Here is a 24,681-nt window from a genome sequence, read left to right on the forward strand (position 1 = left end):
AATCTTCAATTGCACAGTATTGTGCAATAGCAAATATTTTCAATTGCACAGTTTTGTTCAATAGCAAGAAATATCTAATTGCACAACATTATGCAATAGCAAGAAATTTTCAATTGGAGTTATCTTTCTTTGTCCAAAATAGTAGTTGAATCAACTTAAATCATTGTTTTATACAATATACAATGTATATTCACTTTTACTACCAACTGATAAATTAAAACAATCTTTACCATTCATTCAGTGATAACAAGCACTTTATTTTACATTTTAATATTTTATGATGTATTTAAATCAGTAGTTATTGTTGCAAACTCCATTAGAAATTTGAATTGAGATTAGTTTTGGGAAAAGGGAAAGGGGGATGTGAAAAAAAAAATGGGGGGGGGGTTAAATTTTTCTCATTTCAGATTTCATAAATAAAAAGAAAATTTCTTCAAAATTTTTTTTGAGAGGATTAATATTCAACAGCATAGTTAATTGCTCAAAGGCAAAAAAATTATTTAAAGTTCATTAGACCACATTCATTCTGTGTCAGAAACCTATGCTGTGTCAACTATTTAATCACAATCCAAATTTAGAGCTGAATCCTTTTCACGGTCCACTGAACATAGAAAATGTGTCTGCTCCACTTCAGGTTAAAGCTTTTTGTCAAGCTATTTTTTGATGAAGTTTTTGAAACTTCTTACACATGTTCCCTATAAGTTTTGACCCCAATTTCACAGTCCACTGAACATAGAAAATGATAGTGTTAGTGGGGCATCCATGTACTATCATGACTATGGACACATTCTTGTAGTTTCTGTTGTGCATTGTACAAAGAAAATTTTCATGAAAGTTTTCTTGGCTTTATAATTAATGATTTAAGGGAATGATCATTTATGCTTCAGTGAATATGTTGCCTCAATATGCCAGTTCCGGGATACGGTAGTTAGTTGAATCTGTCATATGACTTCCATCACCACATAACTAAAATGTAGGCATCGTCACTTCCAACACATGTTGAGCGAACGGGTGAAAAAGTTTGATCGTATATTGCACAAAATATTTGGAAAATTAAAATTAAATAAGTGGTATGGGAATTAAGATTGCGTCCTTACGGAAAATAAATTGTTTCTAAACTACTCTGCAGAATGACGATTCTGAAAATGCTTGAAACTTAAATAGAGCAGGGATACAGGCCCACCTTCTATCTGGTAAATGATGTCACAAAAGGGTGCGAAATTGAGGATATTTTCCGGTGAAAGACATGATTCCAGAAATGGCCTATCACTTGCATGCAGCGACACAAGTCTATTTGTCTAGTTTGAAGTTACCTTAAGGAGGTGTGGTATGATTAACAATGATACAATTATTCCTAGACCATAGGACAAAGATATAAACAATTACAGGTTGTCCAATAGCCTTCAACAATGAGCAAAAGCCAAAACCCATACCAAATAATCATCTATAAAAAGACATGGTATGATAAAATGTGAAACATTTCAAAAGAAAACATCAACAGCCTACTCTGTACTACAACAATGAAGGAAAAACAAATATGGTACACAGCTTCTAACTACATCCACTACGTTATAGGTCCTGTCTTTCGACAGGCACATACAGAATAAAAAATGATTGAATTTAATGTGACTGGAATAGTTGATCATAGACAGTGTTTTGAGAAGCTGCAATATGAAATTTAATATTGTTCTTTATGTGTGTCTTAATGCTGGTAAATAAAACTTGAAATTTTTAGATCTGGGAAAGTGCAATAGATGTTCTGGTGTTTGATGGAAAGAGTCACATCCTGCTTATAGAATACATTTGAACCTCATTCAGGTATGTGATTAGATTTTTAAGGTTTTGAGTTCAGTTCATTAACTTTAAATAGTGCAGAAAAGTTGAGATAAATGACTGTTTCAATGCTATTATATATTATTTGAATGAAATAAGAAGATAGAAATATTAGGTCAGTATTTTTTAGTGATCATGTTTTTTTCAATTGACAATAACACAAATACCTCAATTAAACCTCAACAGTATATATTAAATATAACTTTACTTTTCTATTTTTAGGCTATAATGGAAAGTTGGAATGAGGTAAGATTTACTTAATAGTCTTCTTGTCATTTGTAGTTTTGTTCCCCATTAGTGTACAATTAGATACAAGTAAAAACTAGTAGAATTCTAAGTGAACTACCAAACTAATTCCAAAAACAAAAAAATACAAAACTGGGACAAAGCAAGGTGGAAGGTGAAAAAAAGATTCTAAAAGTGAGTGGTGGGAGATAGTGTATTATTTATGTAGTACCTTCATAATCCTTGTTTATTTGTAACTCTAAGTAGGTCTGTAGAGTTATTTGAAAAAAATATTGGGACAATTTTTCTACATAAAAAAAAATAATACAGAAGTTATCTCCCCTTGCCATTGTTAAGTTCATGTGAGTTGAATAAGACCAATCTATTTTATGGTATAAAGAGCCGACTGATACAACACACTTTTTGTCTTGTTAGGTTACAGTCTTATTGCTTTATTATATCCCACATCTACATTTATTCAGTCTACATAAATTTATATATGTATCACTTTATGTAAGTTAATAGAGAGATTTCTACTAGTTGATATAAAAAAGGATGAGTCAGTTCCAAGGGGCAATTAAAGGACTAAGTGAATGAAACACAATTACATGTCTTCAAAAGGCAATTAAAGGACTAAGTGAATGAAACACAATTACATGTCTTCAAAAGGCAATCAAAGGACTAAGTGAATGAAACACAATTACATGTCTTCAAAAGGCAATTAAAGGACTAAGTGAATGAAACACAACTACATGTCTCCAAAAGGACAAAAGTAGGGGCAACTAAAGGACTAAGTGTATTACATGTCTTTAAAAGGACAAAGGTCAAAGTCCAGAAAACACTACAAGAAAGAAAAATCAAGGATATGCCAAATCTAGTTCATGATTCTATAAAAAAATAATTTTTTGAAGGTTAACAATTTTTGTCGAGCCTGCGACTTAAGTAGCAGAAAGCTCGACATAGGGATAGTGATCCGACGGCAGCTAATGTCTTAAAAGCTTCATATTTTAGAAGGTTGAAGACCTGGATGCTTCATACTTTGTATATAGATGCCTAATGTTATGAAGTTTCCGTCAGTCACATGTCCAATGTCCTTGACCTCATTTCCATGGTTCAGTGACTACTTGAAAAAAATGTTTTTTGTAATGTTAAATTCTCTCTTATTAGAATTAATAGGATTACTATATTTGGTATGTGTGTACCTTACAAGGTCTTCATGCCCGTTAGACAGTTTTCACTTGACCTCGACCTCATTTCATGAATCAGTGAACAAGGTTAAGTTTTGGTGGTCAGGTCCATATCTCAGATACTATAAGCAATAGATCTAGTATATATTCAGTGTATGGAAGGACTGTAAAGTGTATATTTCCAACTGACAGGTGTTATCTGACCTTGAACTCATTTTCATGGTTCAGTGGTTACAGTAAGGTTTTTGTGTTTTGGTCTGTTTTTCTTATACTGTATGCAATAGGTCTACCATATTTGGTGTATGAATGATTGTAAGGTGTACATGTCTAGCTGGCAGGTGTCATCTGACCGTGACCTCATTTTCATGGTTCAGTGGTCAAAGTTCAGTTTTTGAGTTTTGGTCTTTTTATTTAATACATTATGCAATATATGTCAACTATATTTGCTGTATGGAAATATTCTTTGATGTATATGTCAATCGCACAGGTTTTATTTGACCTTGACCTCATTTTCACGGTTCATTGCTCAGTGTTAAGTTTTTGTGTTTTGGTCTGGTTTTCTTAGACTATAACCAATAGGTCAACTATATCTGTTGTTTGGACGAATTGTTAGCTGTACATGCCTTGACCTCATTTTCATGGTTCATTGGTCAATGTTTAGTTTTCTTGGTTAATGTTAAGTTTATGTGACAGTTGTGATAAAGCTTTTTATTTAGGACTATCAACATAATATCAATGATTAGTAAAGGGGGCGAGACATTTCAGTGTGTGCACTCTTGGTGTTTTTCTTGATAATATAAAATGCATAAATCCCTACAATTTTATGCTATTTAAAGAATTCCTCTCTGTCTGTTATTTGAAGGAAGGATACTACTGATTTATGTAGTCATTGCTAAACAGAAGAAAACATAATTATTACCAAATTTAACAGTAAGGACATTCATTACAATATATTTTTATTACGGTTTACTTACAGAAACTTACTACAGCTGCTGGGAATAGAGATATAGAAGCCTTAAAATTAAGCCTACAGAATGGTGCAGACATTGATTATCAAGATGTAAGTAAAATAGTCACATTCAAAACTACCTTATTTTAATAATTCATAGAAAAATCATTTGAAGATACAGCCTTTTATGGTACATGTACAAAAAAGACACAAAACTACATATTACTTAAAATTAAAGCACAGTGAAACAGTGAAAACTATAAAAAACTTCAAAATGTTGAATATTGTACATAAACACACGACAACAATTTACTTTAGAACTATAATAACAGAAGTATAAAAAATATAAAAACAAGTTGCTTCAGAACATAACAGATTGTACATAAGCTGTATAAAACAAACAAAGTTCTAAAAATTACTTCAGAACAGAACAAATTGTACACAAGCAGTATTAAACACACAACTACAAGTTACTTCAGAACAGAACAAATTGTACATAAGAAATATAAAACACACAACTACAAATCACTTCAGAACATAACAGATTGTACATTAGCATAATAAAACACAAAACTACGAGTTACTACAGAACATAACAGATTGTACATTAGCGGTATAAAACACATAACAAGTTACTTCAGAACATAACAGATTGTACATAAGCAGTTTAAAACACTCAACCACAGGTTACTTCAGAACATAACAGATTGTACATCAGCAGTATAAAATATACAACTGCAAGTTACCTTAGAACATAACAGATTGTACATCAGCAGTATAAAATCAGAACATAACAGATTGTACACAATCAGCAGTATAAAACACACAGCTACAAGCTACTTGAGAACATAACAGATTGTATAGATAAGCAGTATAAAACACACAACTGCAAGTTACTTCAGAACATAACAGATTGTACACAAGCAGTATAAAACATACAAATACAAGATACTTCAGAACATAACATTGTACACAAGCAGTATAAAACATAAAACTACATGTTACTTCAGAACATAACAGATTATACACAAACAGTATAAAACACACAACTACAAGTTTCTTCAGAACATAACAGATTGTACACAAGCAGTATAAAACACACAACTACATGTTACTCCAGAACATAACAGATTGTACATAAGCAGTATAAAACACATAACTACAAGTTACTTCTGAAATAATATAATAATATTTATCGCTATTTTGTGCATTTTTCCTTTGATATTTTTTTGTGATAATTTTCATATCATGCTACTCGCTTGAGATGGAAAAGTATTGCTAGAAACTAAGGAGCCACGTGGCGTTGCTAATGAAATTGACATGAAATTGACAACGTCGTCATAGGTAAAATAGCTATAAACAGATTATCATTGGTCATCTCAACTCGATTGGTTTTCTCGCTTTCGCCGTGACTGGCTCAAGCGAGAAAATTAATCTTGTTGAGATAACCAACGATAATCTATAAATCTGTATGGAAACTGATACTTATATCATTATACTGAATTCGATATTAAATCAAAATCTGTTTTTAATTTAACAGTTTTAATGAGAGAAAAAAAATGCATAAAGGTATTTTTTTTTCTCTCGTTAATTGTTTTTGTTTGTTTTGAATTATAGTTGATAAAGTTCTTTACAAGACCATTTTTTACACCAAGGTTTAACAGCAGAAGTAAAACAAATATCACACATGTATGTTATTGCTTCACTTTGACCACATTCCTTAATATATACAAAATTATATTGTTAATTAGACAAGAATCATATAAAGTGGGGTCTCATAATGTTTGTCTCCTTGTACTAAATCAGGAAATGTAACTATTTTTCATATTTCTTTGAAAAAGTTACTTTTTAAAAAATTGATCATTATTCTGAATCATGTTAATCAGACAGATTTAATCATTATATTAACAAATACTTGTTAGAATTATATAAAGTGAGATGTCATTTTACTCAGAGAATTGTAATGAATCCATTGATATAAATATTTTATTCATTTCTTAAAAAAAAAATTAACATGACAGTTGAATAATTATACTGAATCTACACTTAAATCCTGTTGTTAATTAGACAGTTAAATGAACAAATATTTGTAAGAATCATATAAAGTGGGGTCTCATTTTGTTAGTTTTGTTCTACTGAATCCATTGATATAACTATTTCACACATTTCTTGAAAAAAATATTTTTTTAAGATATCAGGTTTAACGGAAGTTTTGACATTTCACAACAAAACATGTTTATTTATTGTTTATATACAATATAAATACAAGTGTGACTGGTCATTTTATTCAGTTTTGACCACTGATTGATGTGATATATATTTAGTTTATATTTATTACACAACATTGTCCAGTTTATCAGACAAGTTTTGATGTCAGTTGTATTATTCCAGGTTGGTGGACAGACAGCATTAAGGATGGCTGCCTGGAGAGGACACCTGGAGAACTGTAGACTCCTCATTGATAGAGGATGTAAGATCGACATCACAGATGTATGTTATCTACTTAGTCTGATCACATTACTATTAATCTACACTAAATCATGTTGTTAATTAGACAGGTTTAATGAACAAATATTTGTAATATTTATATAAAGTGGGGTCTCATTTTACTCGTTTTATTGTTCTGTATTAGAAAATATTACTCCTTTTCATGTTTCTTAAAAAAGATATTTTATCAAAATGAATAGTTATACTGAATCTACACAAAATCATATTGTTAATTAGACAGTTTTAATGAACAAATATTTGTAAGAATCATATAAAGTGGGGTCTCATTTTGTTAGTTTTGTTCTACTGAATCCTTTGATATAATTATTTTTCACATTTCTTGAAAAAAATATTTTTTTAAGATATCAGGTTTAATGGAAGTTTTGACATTTCACAACAAAACATGTTTATTTGTTGTTTATATACAATATAAATACAAAGTGTGACTGGTCATTTTATTCAGTTTTGACCACTGATTCATGTGATATATATTTTGTTTATATTTATTACACAACATTGTTCAGTTTATCAGACAAGTTTTGATGTCAGTTGTATTATTCCAGGGTAGTGGACAGACAGCATTAATGTTTGCTGCCAGTGAAGGACACCTGGAGATCTGTAGACTCCTCATTGATACAGGATGTAAGATCGACATCACATCAGTATGTTATCTACTTAGTCTGATCACATTACTATTAATCTACACAAAATCATGTTGTTAATTAGACAGGTTTAATGAACAAATATTTGTAATAATTATATAAAGTGGGGTCTCATTTTACTCATATTATTGTTCTGTATTAGAAAATATTACTCCTTTTCATGATTCTTAAATTTTTTTTTTTATTAAAATGAACAATTATACTGAATCTACATTAATTCCTGTTGTTAATTAGACAGTTTTAATAAACAAATATGTGTAAGAATCATATAAAGTGGGGTCTCATTTTACTTGTTTTGTTCTACTGAATCCATTGATATAATTATTTTACACATTTCTTGAAAAAAATATTTTTTTAAGATATCAGGTTTAATGGAAGTTTTGACATTTCACAACAAAACATGTTTATTTGTTGTTTATATACAATATGAATACAAGTGTGACTGGTCATTTTATTCAGTTTTGACCACTGATTCATGTGATATATATTTTGTTTATATTTATTACACAACATTGTCCAGTTTATCAGACAAGTTTTGATGTCAGTTGTATTATTCCAGGTTAGTGGAGAGACAGCATTAATGTGGGCTGCCAGGTATGGACGCCTGGAGATCTGTAGACTCCTCATTGATACAGGATGTAAGATCGACATCACAAATGTATGTTATCTACTTAGTCTGATCACATTACTATCAATCTACACTAAATCATGTTGTTAATTAGACAGTTTTAATGAACAAATATTTGTAATAATTATATCAAGTGGGGTCTCATTTTACTCATATTATTGTTCTGAATCAGAAAATATTACTCCTTTTCATGTTTCTTAAAAAAAAAATATTTTATTAAAATGAATAATTAAATTATACTGAATCTACACTAATTCCAGTTGTTAATTAGACAGTTTTAACAAACAAATATGTGTAAGAATCATATAAAGTAGGGTCTCATTTTACTTGTTTTGTTCTACTGAATCCATTGATATAATTATTTTACACATTTCTTGAAAAAAATATTTTTTTAAGATATCAGGTTTAATGGAAATTTTGACATTTCACAACAAAACATGTTTATTTATTGTTTATATACAATATTACTCCTTTTCATGTTTCTTAAAAAATTATTTTATTAGAATGAATGATATATATTTTGTTTATATTTATTACACAACATTGTCCAGTTTATCAGACAAGTTTTAATGTCAGTTGTAGGATATGTTGTATATTATTGATATTGACAACAAAGTATTGTACATTATAGTTACATGTTATTTGGTTATATTATTGGACGATGGATACACAGCTTTAGATTGGGCTGCTGAGTGGGGACATCTACAGACCACACAATATCTGGTAGAACAAGGAGGTGCCAGTCCCTTAATTAAAACACATGAGGTAATATTTTATAGTATTTGCCCAGTGTTCAACTATTAAGTAATGAATCACTAAAATGATGTATAAGATATGGTTGGATTCTGTGTAAAGGCTATAGTTAAAAGTCATATGATTATTTAAATTGGACTTAAAACTATGAAAATAGTTTGTAGACTTGAATGGCTAAATTTTAATATAAAACACAAGTTAATTAAAGTCAGTGTAAACACACAACTTGTCAAACAAAACTTACACCAATCCGTTGTCATGACAATCATAACAAAGACTAATTACTAGACAATATTTGTATGTTCAATAAGGAGGAAATAAAATTGTTTAATAATTTTATATTGTGTTGGCACTTTGAAAATAATTTGAAAGAGATGATCCTATTAAGACTATATTTTTACTTCAAATTCCTGTATTCAAGCTGTCTAGTAGCAGAGATACAAAAAATGCTGAAAAAGAACAATATAAAGATATAGGTGGGTGTATTCAAGCTGTGTAATGTCATAATTTATTTATCATGTTTATGTCCTTATTTAAACAATACCAGTGATAACACTAAAAACTATAAAATGCTGTAAAATAACAATTTAAAGATATAGGAGGGTATAGATAGGGTATACAAATATATAGGAGGGTAAGGATGGGGAATATAGATATAGGAGGGTATGGTTGGGTGTACAAATATAGGAGGGTAAGGATGGGGAATATAGATATAGGAGGGTATGGATGGGGTATACAGATATAGGAGGATGTGGATGGGGTATACAGATATAGGAGGGTGTACATGGGGTATACAGATATAGGTGGGTATGGATGGGGTATACAGATACAGGAGGGTGTGGATAGGGTATACAGATATAGGAAATTGTGGATTTGGTATAAATATATAGAAGGATGTGGATGGGGTATACATATATAGGGGGATGTGGATGGGGTATACAGATCTAGGAGGATGTGTATGGGCTATACAAACATAGGAGGGTGTATATATAGATGATAATTAAGGCAATGTATGTAAAGACAACTGTTTAGCCATTACACTTATATACAACTTATGTATTTCCACCCATGGCGACGTCACTGACAATATGACATTGAAAATGGACAAGTACAATAGTACGGATGATATGTGCCAGCGACAATCTCAACAGCGGATGGGCTATACATATATATAGGAGAATTTGGATAGTGTATACAGACATAGGAGGGTGTGGATGGGGTATACAGATGTAAGAGGGTGTAGATGAGGTTTACAAATGTAATAGGGTGTGAATGGGGTATACAGGTAGAGGGTGTAGATTGGGTATACAGATATCGGAGGTTGTGGATAGGGTGTACAGATATAGGAGGGTAAGGATGGGTTATACAGATATAGGAGGGTGTGGATGGGGTATACAGATATAGGAGGTTGTGGATAGGGGTTTACAGATATAGGAGGGTGTGGATAGGGTATACATATATAGGTGGGTGTGGATTGGTACAGATACAGGATGGTGTGAATGGGGTATATAGGTAGAGGAGGTTGTGGATTGAGTATACAGATATAGGAGGGTGTAGAGGAGGTGAACAGATATAGAGGGTGTTGATAGGGTGTACACATATTAAAGGTTGCGGCAGTTTTGTAACAATAACTCAAATATGCTTTGATCAGTTTTCAAAACCTTGTAATTTTTTTATATTTTATATTTTACCTTTCCGAGTTATGGGATTTTATTCATTAAAAAAGGGTGATTTTCCAGTTTTCTGACAATAACTCAAAAGGGCTTTCAGCAGTTTTCATGAAACTTTGATGACTGGTTTATATTTATTGATGTAATCTCCCTTTAGTTATTTTATAAATTTCTGATGACATTGAGGAGTTATTAAATTTTATTCTTTGAAAAGGTGACAGGCGTATCAAGTGCTCATGGCACAGCTCTTTATTAGCTTTTCTAATCACTTGGCGTCCGTTAAAATTTACAAAAATCTTCTCCTCTGAAACCACTGGAACAAATTTAACCAAACTTTACCACAGTCATCATTTGGGTATTTCATTTAAAAGATGTGTCTGATGACCCAACTTGCCAACAAAGATGGCTGACATGACTAAAAATAGAACATATGGGTAAAATGCAAGTGTTGTCTTTTATTTTGAAGACTGTTATAAAGAAAATCTGACAGGAGCAAACATGTTCAGTATGTTGAGCTCTACCAATTGTCCATATACGTCAAAACTGTCGGACAACTTCTTATGTGAGTTATTGACCTTATTTGACAAATTCTACCATTTGTTTTCTTTTTTGTGTTTCATCTTGAAAACTGTAATTGACAGCTGAGAGATACTTTAAATTGCAAAAAATGATCAGTAAGAAAGGATCTACAAATACATCAGCAATGTCAAAATTGTCAGTTGACTCTTTTTTAAGTTTTTGCCTTTTGATGCCGATTTTTACCAATTTTTCGTGTTTTTGCCATACATCTTAAAAAATATAATAGATATATAGAAACCTAAATTATTAAAGATGATCAACAAGACAAGATTAACTAACAAGTAAAATGTTGCCGATATAGTTAGTTGACTGTCACTCTTTATAGGAGTGATTGCCCTTGAATGGGGATTTTTTTTTACCCTCTAAAGTGTTTTCAGCAAAAGCTAAGGAAGATAGATAGAAACTTAACAGCTATTTGATCAGCTTTACCAATTTAAATGAGGTTTTATTCTTGAATTCTTGGGGTTCTTTAATATGCTGAATCTAACCATGCATTATTTTTTTGGATTTTGGGCCCCGTTTTTAAATTGGTATACAATGAGGTCCAAAGGGACCAAATTAAACTTTGTTTGATTTCATCAAAAATTGAATAATTGGAATTCTTTGATATGCTGAATCTTTAAAACATGTATTTAGATTTTCAAATATGGGCCCAGTTTTCAAGTTGGTCCAAATCGGGGTCCAAAATTAAACTTTGTTTGATTTCAACAAAAAATGAATATATTGGGTTCTTTGATATGCTGAATCTAACCGTGTATTAATTTTTAGGATTTTGGGCCTGATTTTTAGATTGGTTCACATTGAGGTCCAAAGGGTCCAAAATTAAACTTAGTTTGATTTTAACAAAAATTGAATTCTTGGGGTTCTTTGATATGCTGAATCTAAACATGTATTTAGATTTTCATAGGTATTCCTAGAGAATTGATTTTATTATATGTTGTTCCTATGGCCATTATCCACAAAAGGGTGTCAGATTTCAGATAGAATGTATAGAACAAATTTTACACCTGATTAAACATTATCTTCTTTTATGTGGTTAGGATGTTCACACTAATTAGAGATTTAAAAGAGAATGAAATACCATAGGGACAATTTGAGACACCCATTTGAAGCCCATGATGTAATGATGTATGTGTTGATTAAGATTTCGTTAAAATGAAAGAGCTAAATTTGATCAAGTGAACTGACCGAGATTTTGCCACTAATTACATATTAATTGATTTAATAATGATTGCATATTAAAAATATTGCATTCATTTAAAAGTTAAATCTTTTAACTATCTATATATACCTCTTTTATTATTTTGCATGCGTTCATAAGAAAGTTACAGCATTTTAAAGGTTATTGATTGGAAGTAAAAAAAATTGTACTGTGCTACCTTAAGTGAAGAACCCTATGAGCTTTTGTTTTTTTAAATTTTCAAATGTCTATTTCTCAAAACAGTAATAATAGACACATGCACTCTTCAGTTATAAGAACAGGACAATAAAACAAATCAAATAAAATATAGGATGAGTCTCTGGGGATCGTCCCAACCCCCTTCAATTTGAAAATGTGCTTTTATCTTGTAAACAATCATGATCCCAACCCCTAACCCATATGTATACTTGTATGGGACAATAAAACAAATCAAATGAAAATAATTTGGGGGAGTCCCCGGTGTCACCCCACCCCTTCTGTTTGATAATTTGTAAACGGTCGAGATCCCCACCCCTTAACCAAAGACATTCATGTATGGGACAGTACAAACAATTAAATGGAATATATGGGGAGTCCCTAGGGTCCCCCTACCTCCACCTGTTTGAGAACTTGGAAATGGTCGAGATCCCCACCCCTAAACCACATATATTCATGTATGGGACAATAAAACAAATCAAATGAAAAATAGGGGAGTCCCTGGGGTCACCCCACCCCCTCCCATTTTAGAAATTGTAAACAGTCGAGATTTCCACACTAAACCATATATATTCATGTATGGGACAATATAACAAATCAAATGAAATACATGGGGAGTCCTGGGGTCACCAACCCCTTCTTGGAAATGGTTGAGATCCCCACCCCTAAACCATATGTATTCATGTATAAGACAATAAAACAAAGAAATGTAATATAGAGGGAGTCATTTGGGTCACCATACCCCTTCCTGTTTGAGAACTTGTAAACGGTCGAGATCCCGACCCCTAACCCATATATATATACTTGTATGGGACAATAAAACAAATCAAACGAAAATAATTTGTGGGGGTCCCTGGTGTCACCCCACCCCCTACTGTTTGAGAACATGTAAATAGTTGAGATCCCAACCGCTTAACCATATACATTAAATGTATGGGACAATACAAAAAATGAAATGGTATATATGGGGAGTCCCTTTAGTCCCCCCACCCCCTCCTGTTTGAGAACGTGGAAATGGTAGAGATCCCCACCCCTAAACCATAATTGACGCCCGTCAAGCTAAAACCACCCTTATCGCATTTGACGTCGTTATCGGTAGTCAACGCTAGAATGTAACGTAGAACAAACTGATAAATTGCACGTTGAAATTGAAATATTTTTTCTAAACATACTATTAGCGTTATCCATGTGAACAGAACAGTCTATTCTTATATTAATACATTTAAATACTTCTGTGAAATAATGCCGTATTTACGATTTAAAATTTAATTTTGTGATAAATTTCTATTAAAACTTTTCAAATGCTTGTTTTGACACGCTGTATATTCTTACTGTCTTGAGAGGAATGATTTATAAACAATATAATAAAATCCCACACATCAGAAAGTCTCATTATGACATAGTACCACGATATGTGATGATTTACGAATTAACCTTCTACAATATATAAATAATACCAATGTTGTGTGAAAAAAAAACCCACTTAAATATTTTCTAAAAAACACTAAAAGTTTTTTTTCCGCAGCTAGATTTCTTTCATACTTTTAATACGGCAAGTTATTGTATGAAGAACCCAAGAAAATAATCTAATATTTGGCACAACATCATTATGCATGCGAACTAAGGAAAATCTTATATTGTTAATCACACGAGAAAGTTTGCTTACAAGAAATTAAGTACGACAGAGAAGAAAGTCTGTCTGAAATTTTTCGTCTTTTATTTTGCCACGCTTTAATCCGCAATATTAACTACTGTACATGAAACATCAAACCATTTGTTCAAATGAAAACATTCTATGACTGTTTTATCAGAAAATATATCAAACAAGAATGTGTCCCAAGTACACGGATGCCCCACTCCCACTATAATTTTCCATGTTCAGTGGACCGTGAAAATCGGCTAAAAACTCTAATTTGGCATTGAAATTAGAAAGATTATATCATAGGGAACATGACTGTGTACTAAGTTTCAAGTTGATCGGACTTCAACTTCATAAAAAAATACCTTGGCCAAATACTATAACCTGAACTGGGACGAAAGAACGGTACGACGAACGAACGAACGACGGACTTACAGACCAGAAAACATAATGACCCTCTACTATCGTAGGTGGGGCATACAAATTTGCAATGCGTTTAAAACTGTAAGTATGAAACAAATATCAGTTCATAATTATGTCACTCACTTTATGAAAAAGTGGGGGTATACTGTTTTGCCTCTGTCTGTCCTTTAGTCAATTCATCCTTCAGTCCATCCGTTTTTCCCATGAATATTTTCGTCGCATTACAAGGATTTCTATAATTCGGTTTCAGGGTTTATATAATTCAGTTATATCGTGCAATGCGTTTTCAGATTCATCACCCATTAATTTTCCTTTCTCAATTTTATTCACTTTTATCGTAATTATTGTTTTACATTTTCTAAAAGTGAACAAAATATAGGTGTTCTGCTTCCAATCGAAAAATAATCTTTTAATCTTTTATTCTTAAATGGTCTGTGTGGTAGGCCATGAAGAAACAAAACAATGAAAATAAAAGATGCTAGAGGTTTGAGCTTATTCGAAAAATGATTAACAATTTTGGATGCATACACGAGATTGATTAAGCTGGTTAATCATTGTTACAATGTTGTCAAATATATGTATATTATTTAATGGTTGCAGTTCAATTTCATTTGTCTTAATTTTCTTTGATTGTGAATAAAACGAGATGCGGGATATTGTTTGACTTAAATTGAGTTGTTAACTTTGTTGAAATAAATATGCAACTCCAGTACGAAAGGTTATACAACGACGAGAAGACAATTTTTAAATTGATGTTTTTGACTTAATGATCAGAAGTCACTGACTGTATCACCCATCGTGTAAATCTCTTAATTCACGGATAGATAAGGTTAACAATCCGATAATAAACTTTCAATGGCATTTTTAAACGCCATGTAAAAATCAGAAGCAGAAACAGAAACAATTGCAATTTTGCAATGTTGCGTTAATTTTCAAAAAAGATGATGCTGGATATATTAATTACAATGATCTGTAAACATGAAGCAAGGACTAATTGAGGCAGCACAAGCTGAAAAAAACACCATATACTTAGATCACATCAAATAATCTTTTGTTCTTCATATTTTTTTCAATCTTGAAATGTCATACTTTAGATGTTAAAGAATGATCTATTTTACTTTTGCATAATATTAAAATTTTCAAGTTCACTTCGAATCGATATCCAGCGAAACTTATTATAATTATAGTAATACATAAAAACAGTTAATATTTATTACGAAGACGGACAGATTAAAATTTCGCTCTCGAGATATATTTTTAATGTTATTTAATAAAGTTTTTAAATGTTATTTTTCGTTTAAATCACTTTTAGTTTAACGTGCGATATAGTTTGTTTTGTAAACATTTGCATGCGTATATATTTTTTTTTTGCAAGAAATATATCTGAAACGAACGAAATTGCACACACAGCTGCAGTTCTCATTTATCGATAACATTGCAGATAAAACATGTAGAAATGAACTATCCAAAGAAGACAAAGATATGTATTTATTGGGTAAATTAAAATAAAAAGGCGTAGATAAATCTCGTTCTAGATACGGAGAGCGAAAGCGAACAAAATTTTACATAAACTTTTGACAATAGGTAAGTTTGTAGAGATGTATTGCTGTTACCTATAGTATTCGAGAGTCTCGTTTAAAATCTTTGATTAAACACATCAACAGTAATAGAAATACAAAGAAAATATCAAAATTTTAATAGACGTTTGAGGGAATTTTCAAATACGGTACAATATTTGAAAGAATAGGCTAGTCTGCATGGTTTACCACAAACAGTACCTCATAACAGACATGACTCTGAACCTCAGATTGTGTTATCTTCTTGTGAATCAAAACAGTCGGTTTTTGACACATATGTACCAGCATTTCAGACAAATGGAACTGGATGTAGATATAAGAAGATGAGCATGAGCATGAGTGTCAATGAAACAACTCACCATTCATGTCATAATTTAAAAAGGTAAACCCTTATAGGTCAATGTACGATCTTCAACACGGAGCATTTATAGACTAGATATGTCCACTGAACAGAATAAACAAATGTCTGGTCGCCTTGCTGTCCGCACATAATGTTTGCATCTATATATTCTTATGTCGTAGGTGGGACTCTTATACTAGTATAATAAGTAGTCCCATGTCGTACGTATATGCCTTCAGCATTGAGATAAAACATACCATATTGTTGGCTATAAAAGACCCCGATATGAAAAATCTGAAACAATTACACTAACTACAGCCGATTCCATTGAGTTGTAGGCAAGGGTAATAATTTTTTGGTTAGCTAAGGTATACGACAATCCTTTCGAAGTAGCCTGGTCTTATAACAGACAGATAGATTGGTTATCTGTCGGATGAGTTAACATTTAAAGGAGTGTAGTTCACCTGAACTAAAAATGACATCACGGTTAAGCTAGTCGCGAATCAAGCTAACCAAAGATATAATCTTTGCCTTCACACTCAATAGAATCGGCTGTAAATTAATACCAGTATTAAACGCCCTATTGGCAAAATACATTCCATTCCTTTAGATTAAATGTTGAAAACACTGACCTTCCACGACAAATTCCGACATTGAGCTCCTTTAATCTATATTTCATTTCTAATTTTATTGTCAATTTGATTTTGAATGGACAAAGTGTTTTAACTGGCAATATGAATTGATTCAATCTGAACCTGAGAAAGTTAAAATAAGAGTAAAAATGAGTCAAGTTGATCCTTAATATCAAATAAATATAAACAAACACCACGCGTGCAATCATAAATTATAAACAGAAAACTCAGATGACCATGTCTGAAAATCAAACGAGTGATACAAAAAATAACACAGAAATTCTAAGTTTGAGCAACACGAACCCCATGAAAAACAGATAGTGCCCTGTAAGAATCAGGAGTTCACACTTCAGTGTTATTTTTTTTTATTACATTTTAGATGACAGTGGAATTTCTACCAAAATAAAAAGAATTCTTTTATATTTGAAATCCAACAAACGAAAGTCTTTATTGTTCTGTTATTGTAGGAGAAAAAAAATGGTATATGACTGACTATCTGGCTTTATGTGTGCTACATGTAACTGGACAATATTAGAAAAAATAAGCCTTTGGTCATACTAAACGTTTGGTAGATTTTGTCAAGCTAAAAAAAAATAATGACGATCAAACTGTGATACTGTATCGCATGAGTGAGAATTCTCCCAAAAACCATCATCAATAAGTTTAGTCGGTTAACATTGTAAGCAAGAGAACGATGAAACTACTTAGAAAATGGATAGATTAGAAACCAATTTTATCTGTTTAGATTATACTTATTCTATGGTATCAGAAAGTACCATTATTTCATCGTTGCTCATGATAAATCAGAAATTAATTTTGAAAAAAAAAATGCACAAAATAAAAGAAATAGATACTCTGCATCGTTCTTGATAATAGTTCGATAAGTTGGCTCGTCCTGTAGATATTCATGCAGCCAGAACTGCACGTGTTAGGTAGGAACATCTATACATGTATAAAAAAAAATCATCCATATGCTAGGAGGGATATCAGGTTACATTTTGTCAAGCACCAGGAGAAGAGTAAAGTAGTAAATTGCAACAAACTTAAATCGATGTCAAAGTGTATGATTTCAACGTTACGTTGAATTTTACGTTACAACACATTTTATGCGTTATATACTAAAATTGAGATTTCTAAACTAATTTTTCACCATCGTTTTCAATTTTTTTACATTGTGTTGGCATAAGTATTTTCTGTTTAATTAATTAAAAATCTGATAATTCATAATTTTTGCCATAAGGGTCGTTTTTGCTTGTCGGGCGTCATATATATTCATGTATGGGACAATAAAAAAGATCAAATGAAATATAGGGGAGTCCCTGGGGTCACCCCACCCCTTCCTAGTTGAGAATTTGGAAATGGTGGAGATCCCCACCCCTAAGAAAATCATATGTTTTCATGTATGAGACAATAAAACAAATCAAATGCAATATAGAGGAAGTCCCTGGGTTCACCATACCCCTTCCTGTTTGAGAACTTGTAAACGGTCGAGATCCCCACCACTAAACCATATATATTCATGTATTAGACAATAAAACAAATCAAATGAAATATAGGGGAGTCCCTGGTGTCACCCCAACCCCTCCTGTTTGAGAAATTGTAAACAGTTGAGATCCCCACCCCTTAACCATATATATTCATGTATGGGACAATATAACAAATCAAATGAAATACATGGGGAGTCCCTGAGGTCACCACAAACCCTCCTGTTTGAGAACTTGAAAATGGCTGAGATCCCCACCCCTAAACCATATGTATTCATGCATAAGACAATAAAGCTGAACGGGTCGTTGTCGACCTGGGTACTCCATCAACGTACCCTGGGCACTTTTACTTTCAATGATGGTACCCTGGGTACCGTGTTTTGGATGACACGTACCCTCGTTTGAAATAAAATGCGTCATGGTACCGCGGAGTATTAAACGTACCCTACTCTCGTCTTAAAACCACGTGATTGCTATCGGAACATCTCTGGATGTTGCTGATGTTGTTGATGATGCAAAATGGCGCGGAAAATTAAACAAGAAAATCTTAATGAGTATTTGGATTCTATTGAAACTTTCAACTTGGCCAATATTATCCGGAAAGGAAGAGAAGTTAAAACAAAATATGTGAAAGCTGAAAAGGGAGAAAATGGATTTTTGACAGACACAATTATATTCAAGAGTGAAGTTTCGGAAAAATTGATCATGTTCGTTCTCATCTGATTCTGTTTCTGAATCATTGTAAACCCGAATCAAATCCATCGTCCATTTGTTGTTTACAAGTGTAGAATATAATTAAAAATCAACCCACGGGCTAACCACCAACATCCGACTATTCGGAACTCCTAAGAAATCTCGCGATAAATTTCAAGACTCAAATCGGTACGAAGCTGGGTACGATTATCGACGGAAACGTACCCTATTGGTACCATTCATCCAAAACACGGTACTCAGGGTACCATCATTGAAAGTAAAAGTACCCACGGTACGTTGATTGAGTACCCAGGTCGACAACGACCCGTTCAGCGACAATAAAACAAATCAAATGAAATATAGGGGGAGTTCCTGGGGTCACCATACCCCCATAGATGCCAACCATTACGATTTTTACGTAGTTTTTACGATTTTGCGATTAAAACTACGCAATTACAGTCAAATTCGAAAAGTTACGGATTCCCAATCATAGCCGTTCAATTTTGTAAAACACGGATTTTTGTCATTACTTTTCCGTCCTGGTCCATATTTAGAAAACGCCAATGTAATGCTTCCGGTTTCTCAGGAGGTACCAACCTGTTGTTGGGTAACTAACTGACTTCCGAAGAGGTAAACTTGCATTTTATGAAGTAGCTTTCCCCCTTTCTCTACTTTTCCTTAACAAAACTAAAATGTACGAGCCGAGAACATCTGAACAATTTATGAATGGAATGCATACTACAGACAACATGTTAAACGACACATTTAAGTGCACATCACTTTGCAACCACTCGTCCGTAATTATTATTGGTAATTGCACGTTTATGAGTGTTTACTGAAAACTTTTCAAATTTGATAATTTGTTACTGACTGTGTCAAAAGGGGGTTGGCATTTATGTACCCCTTCCAACTTGAAAATGGTTGAGATCCCAACCCCTTAACAATATCTATTCATGTATGGGACAATAAAACAAATAAAATAAAATATAGGGGGAGTCCCTGGGGTCACCATACCCCTTCCTGTTTGAGAACTTGTAAATGGTCGAGATCCCCACCCCCAAACCATATATATTCATGTATGGGACAATATAACACATCAAATGAAATATATGGGGAGTCCCTTGGGTCACCCCACCCCCTTCTGTTTGAGAACTTGGAAATAGTCGAGATCCCCACCCCTAAACCATATATATTCATGAAGGGGACAATATAACAAATCAAATGAAATGTATGGGGATTCCCTGGGGTCACCATACCCCTTCCTGTTTGATAACTTGTAAACAGTCTAGATCCCCACCCCTAAACAATATGTATTCATGAATGGGACAATATAACAAATCGAATGAAATATATGGGGAGTCCCCGTGATAACCCCACTCCCTTCTGTTTGAGAACTTGTAAACGGTCGAGATACCCACTCCTCAACATATTTAATCCTGTTCGTCATTTCAAAAAGATTTGAATGACATAAACATGATAAATGGTCACATATGCATATAACTGCACTAAACCTGAAACCAATATGTTCTGGACTTTGCCCAATGTCAGGCGATCATGGGAATGACGAATTAAGGGAGCTTTGTTTGGGAGAATTCGTAAAGGCATCCTGTTACAATTATTTCTTGTTTATTTTAAAATCTTATTGATGCAAAAAATGAATCTAGGTTAATTGAATTTACTTTAATTATTTTATTTCTGGACCTATAATAATTTTCATTTATGGCTCATTTTAAAGAAAACATATAAATTTTTCAAGCAGTGTAAAGCCCAAGAATGATTGACCATTTCTGTTTTATAATCACCTGTCATTTTATTCCAAACTTGGTATGGAGTGACATCAAGGACTTTAGGTGAAGATGGGGTCATGTACATTGATATATATGCATTGCTTTTGAAAACCTTGATGAAATATTAATTAATTTGCCTTAATAATCAATTCATTAAATAAACAAAAATGACAATATACGAATGTTTAATGTTTGTTCTTTCAAATTAAAAAAAAAAGGAAGCAACTCTGCACAGTGTTCATAATTACGTTTGCCTTGGTTTTTGGTTAACATCCTACAGCGCTTACAGTGCTTTGATTGATTATGGGCCCAGATTTCAAGTTGGTCCAAATCGGGTTCCAAAATTAAACTTTGTTTGATTTCAACAAAAATTGAATATGTTTTTTTTTTTTTATATGCTGAATCTAACAATGTATTCAGATTTTTTATTTTTGGGCCCGTTATCAAATTGGTCCTCATTTAAGTCAAAAGGGTCCAAAATAAAACATTGTTCAAGGTTCAACATCTGCGGTCGTATCAAGCTGTGCCCTGCAGAGCATTTTATTGGTTATTACTAGCTCACCTTGCCCAATTGGCCACTTGTCGTCCTTTGTCCGTTTTCCATCGTCTGTCGTCCATAGTCCGTTTATTTTTACAAAAATCTTATCCTCTGAAACTACTGGGCCAAATTTAACCAAACTTTCCCACAATCATCATTGCGGTTTTGTAGTTTAAAAAATGTGTCCGATGACCAACCAACCAAGATGGCCACCATGGCTAAAAATAGAACATAGGGGGTAAAATGTAGATTTTAGCCTATATCTCTGAAACCAAAGCATTTAAAGCAAATCTGACATGGGGTAAAATTGTTTATGAGATCTATCTGCCCTGAAATTTTTCAGACAAATCAGACAACCCGTTGTTGGGTTGCTGCCCCTGAATTGGTAATTTTAAAGAAATTTTGCATTTTTTGGTTATCATCTTGAATAGTATTATAGATAGAGGTAAACTGTAAACAGCAATAATGTTCAGCAAAGTAAGATCTACAAATAAGTCAACATGACCAAAATGGTCAGTTTACCCCTTAAGGAATTAATATAGTCAATTTTTAACAATTTTTATTAATTTGGTAAATTTTTGTAAATTTTTACAAAATATTTTCCTCTGTAACTGAAGGGTCAAGTTTATTATAGATAGAGAAAATTGTAAGTAGCAAGAATGTTCAGTAATAACATTAGCGGTACCAATTTTCCTGCACCAGATGCGCATTTGGACAGTACATGTCACTTCAGTGATGCTCGTGGCTAAAGTAAAATCTACAAAAACATCACAAATTTGTCATGAATCCATCTGTGTCCTTTGTTTAATATGCACTTAGACCAAGGTGAGCGACACATGCTCTTAAGAGCCTCTAGTTGTACACGTAATTGTCTTGTATATTATGAATTCCAATAATATTTATTTTGGAGTATTGGGGATGGTGTCACTGTGGGTGTGTTTGTTGTCTCAATTATTGACAATTATGCCATAATCTGTTATTGATGCAAAAGTGTTCACTGAAGGGTTTCCGTTTTTTTGCAACACTGTACGCAGTGTTAAAGAGAACCTTATATCTATTTAATTGATCAGGCTCACATTGCTGCTTGAGAATACATTGTCTAAGTTCTGTGTCTGACAATAAATCTTTAGACTTAAAATTTGGTCACTTTCATGGATCCACTGCTTTAAACACGATACGTAAATGCTGGGGTGTCACTTAGTGTATTTTTATTGGGTCTATTTTCAGATTGTGTGTTCCCCTTACAAGTGCACTTTCTTTTTCTGAATGAGTAGAGAACTTCTGGCAGTATGTACACGACATTAAACCCATCAATATCATTTGATTCATTTAAGTATAGCCACGGACGATCGATTTTATAGTGGGGCTGAAATTTCCATTTCCGTTTTTCAAGATCGTATCTTTGGTCTTTAGTGAGATCTTCATTTGATTTCTTATGATTTGTTCCCAAGTAAGACTTTGAAGACCGTTCGGCATCTTCAGGCTTTTTCTTGGAAGACGTGACACCAAAAAGAAACACACGTTTTGTTCTAATTTGTCACATGACCTATCACAACTATTTATAACCTTGTGTTTCCAAGAATACAAGGTTAAAAATAACTTTTATCACTAGTCGGCAAGGTCAGGGATGAAACTATTAATATGGCGTTGACCCAAGAGAAAATAAATCTGGAATTTCACTGGAATCCCGGCTGGAATTTTGATGGGATTCCAAGTGGGATCCCAACTTATTCCACGGGGATAAGATTTCGGGAATCCCACCCAAAATCCAGGAATTCCGATGTTAATCCTGGTTGAAATATACTGGGATCCCACTGGGATATTGTGGGATTTCAATTTGGGATCCCACTGGGATAAAATTTCGGGATTCCCCGCAAAAGTAGCGGGATCCCGATGTAAATGTACTGGGATAAAGGAGTAGGGGCATTAAGGCCTAGTTTTGGCCTAAGAAAATGAAATGTTTGATAACTATTTCAAATTGGCACATTATGTTTAGAAATGTATAGGGTCAAGAAATATAAATGAAATACATCAAGATTTTTATCTGATGACGTCACAATTACGTCATAATATGTACTGTTTTTCACAAAAACGATGAAAAATACAGAATTTATGCAGTTTTCTGACTTTATTTCCGTTGTGGAAACATCCTGCGCAGCCGAGAAACAACAAAATAATTTGACAAAAGCTTTATTATAACTATTGGCATTATCTCACCAAATTTAAAGTTGTTTCTTGGGTGCGCACATACTTTTTCAGTCTAAAATAGACTTATAATTTGATGAAAAACAAGGAAAATCATGAAATTTAACAAATTATGCAAATTAGGTTATGATTTGTTGCCATGGTAACTTGTTCGATGTCAAATTTGTTTTGTTTTTCTTAGTACCTTATACCTTAGACAAGTTTTCAGTAATTTAAGAATATGTATAATAACGATGTAAATCCCAGTGGAAATATACTGGGATTCCCGAAAAAAAAAAGTGGGATCCCAAAAATAAATCCCAGCAGGATATACATGCACCAATTCAAATTGCACTGCCACTGGGATTCATGGGTTATTTATGTTACAAAGGATACATGTCATGTTCTCCTTTCTGTTAATTAATTTGCTGTCTCTGTACTTCCAACTAGTATTGCTGAGTAAATTATGGTAACTGGAATATCTGCATGCAATCTGTTCCGTTGGCAGCTCCATTTAAAAATATCATTAAATCCCCTAAAAGTATCAAAAAAATCCACAAAGAATCATTTGTTCAATACGTTTTGAAGCAACAAATTCAATAGAAATATTATTGCATGTTTATACAGTAGATTGGAAGCTAGTCCAAATAATTATGACGTCTTGGAAGGCTATTTTAAAAATTTTTGCAAATTTCCCCTTTTTTATCCCCTGAAGATAAATAACTAGCGACTTATTATTTTCACCAAATAAACATACACACAACTGAATTAAATTTTAACATACCTACCAGTTATGCCTGTTATGTGACAACAAGTTTATTCATTGTATATGGTAAAAATAAATATATTTTCAGCTTAAACTTTCAGACTTTCTAATGTTGATTTGCTCAAATAAAAACCATAAAAATCATAGTTCCTCAATAAATTATTTTTATAACCATTATATACACATATACACATGTTAAATTAAATTATTAATGCACTTATTTGAAAAAATCTGCATCGGATCTTGGTC

General features: G+C 32.6%; 1 protein-coding gene across 1 annotated transcript in view; it reads left to right on the top strand.

Moving 5' to 3' along the window:
* The first annotated feature begins 2,061 nt into the window (after positions 1-2,061).
* LOC134690270 (uncharacterized) overlaps positions 2,062-24,681 on the top strand; it is a 40,654-nt gene continuing 18,034 nt past the window's right edge. The window contains exons 1-5 of the mRNA XM_063550247.1: positions 2,062-2,079; positions 4,222-4,305; positions 6,586-6,684; positions 7,245-7,323; positions 8,603-8,736. Of these exons, the coding sequence (XP_063406317.1) occupies positions 2,062-2,079; positions 4,222-4,305; positions 6,586-6,684; positions 7,245-7,323; positions 8,603-8,736 (414 nt within the window). The remainder of the gene's footprint in view (positions 2,080-4,221; positions 4,306-6,585; positions 6,685-7,244; positions 7,324-8,602; positions 8,737-24,681) is intronic.

The sequence above is a fragment of the Mytilus trossulus genome, chromosome 11, assembly GCF_036588685.1.
Source record: "Mytilus trossulus isolate FHL-02 chromosome 11, PNRI_Mtr1.1.1.hap1, whole genome shotgun sequence".
NCBI classification, from domain to species: Eukaryota; Metazoa; Mollusca; class Bivalvia; order Mytilida; family Mytilidae; genus Mytilus; species Mytilus trossulus.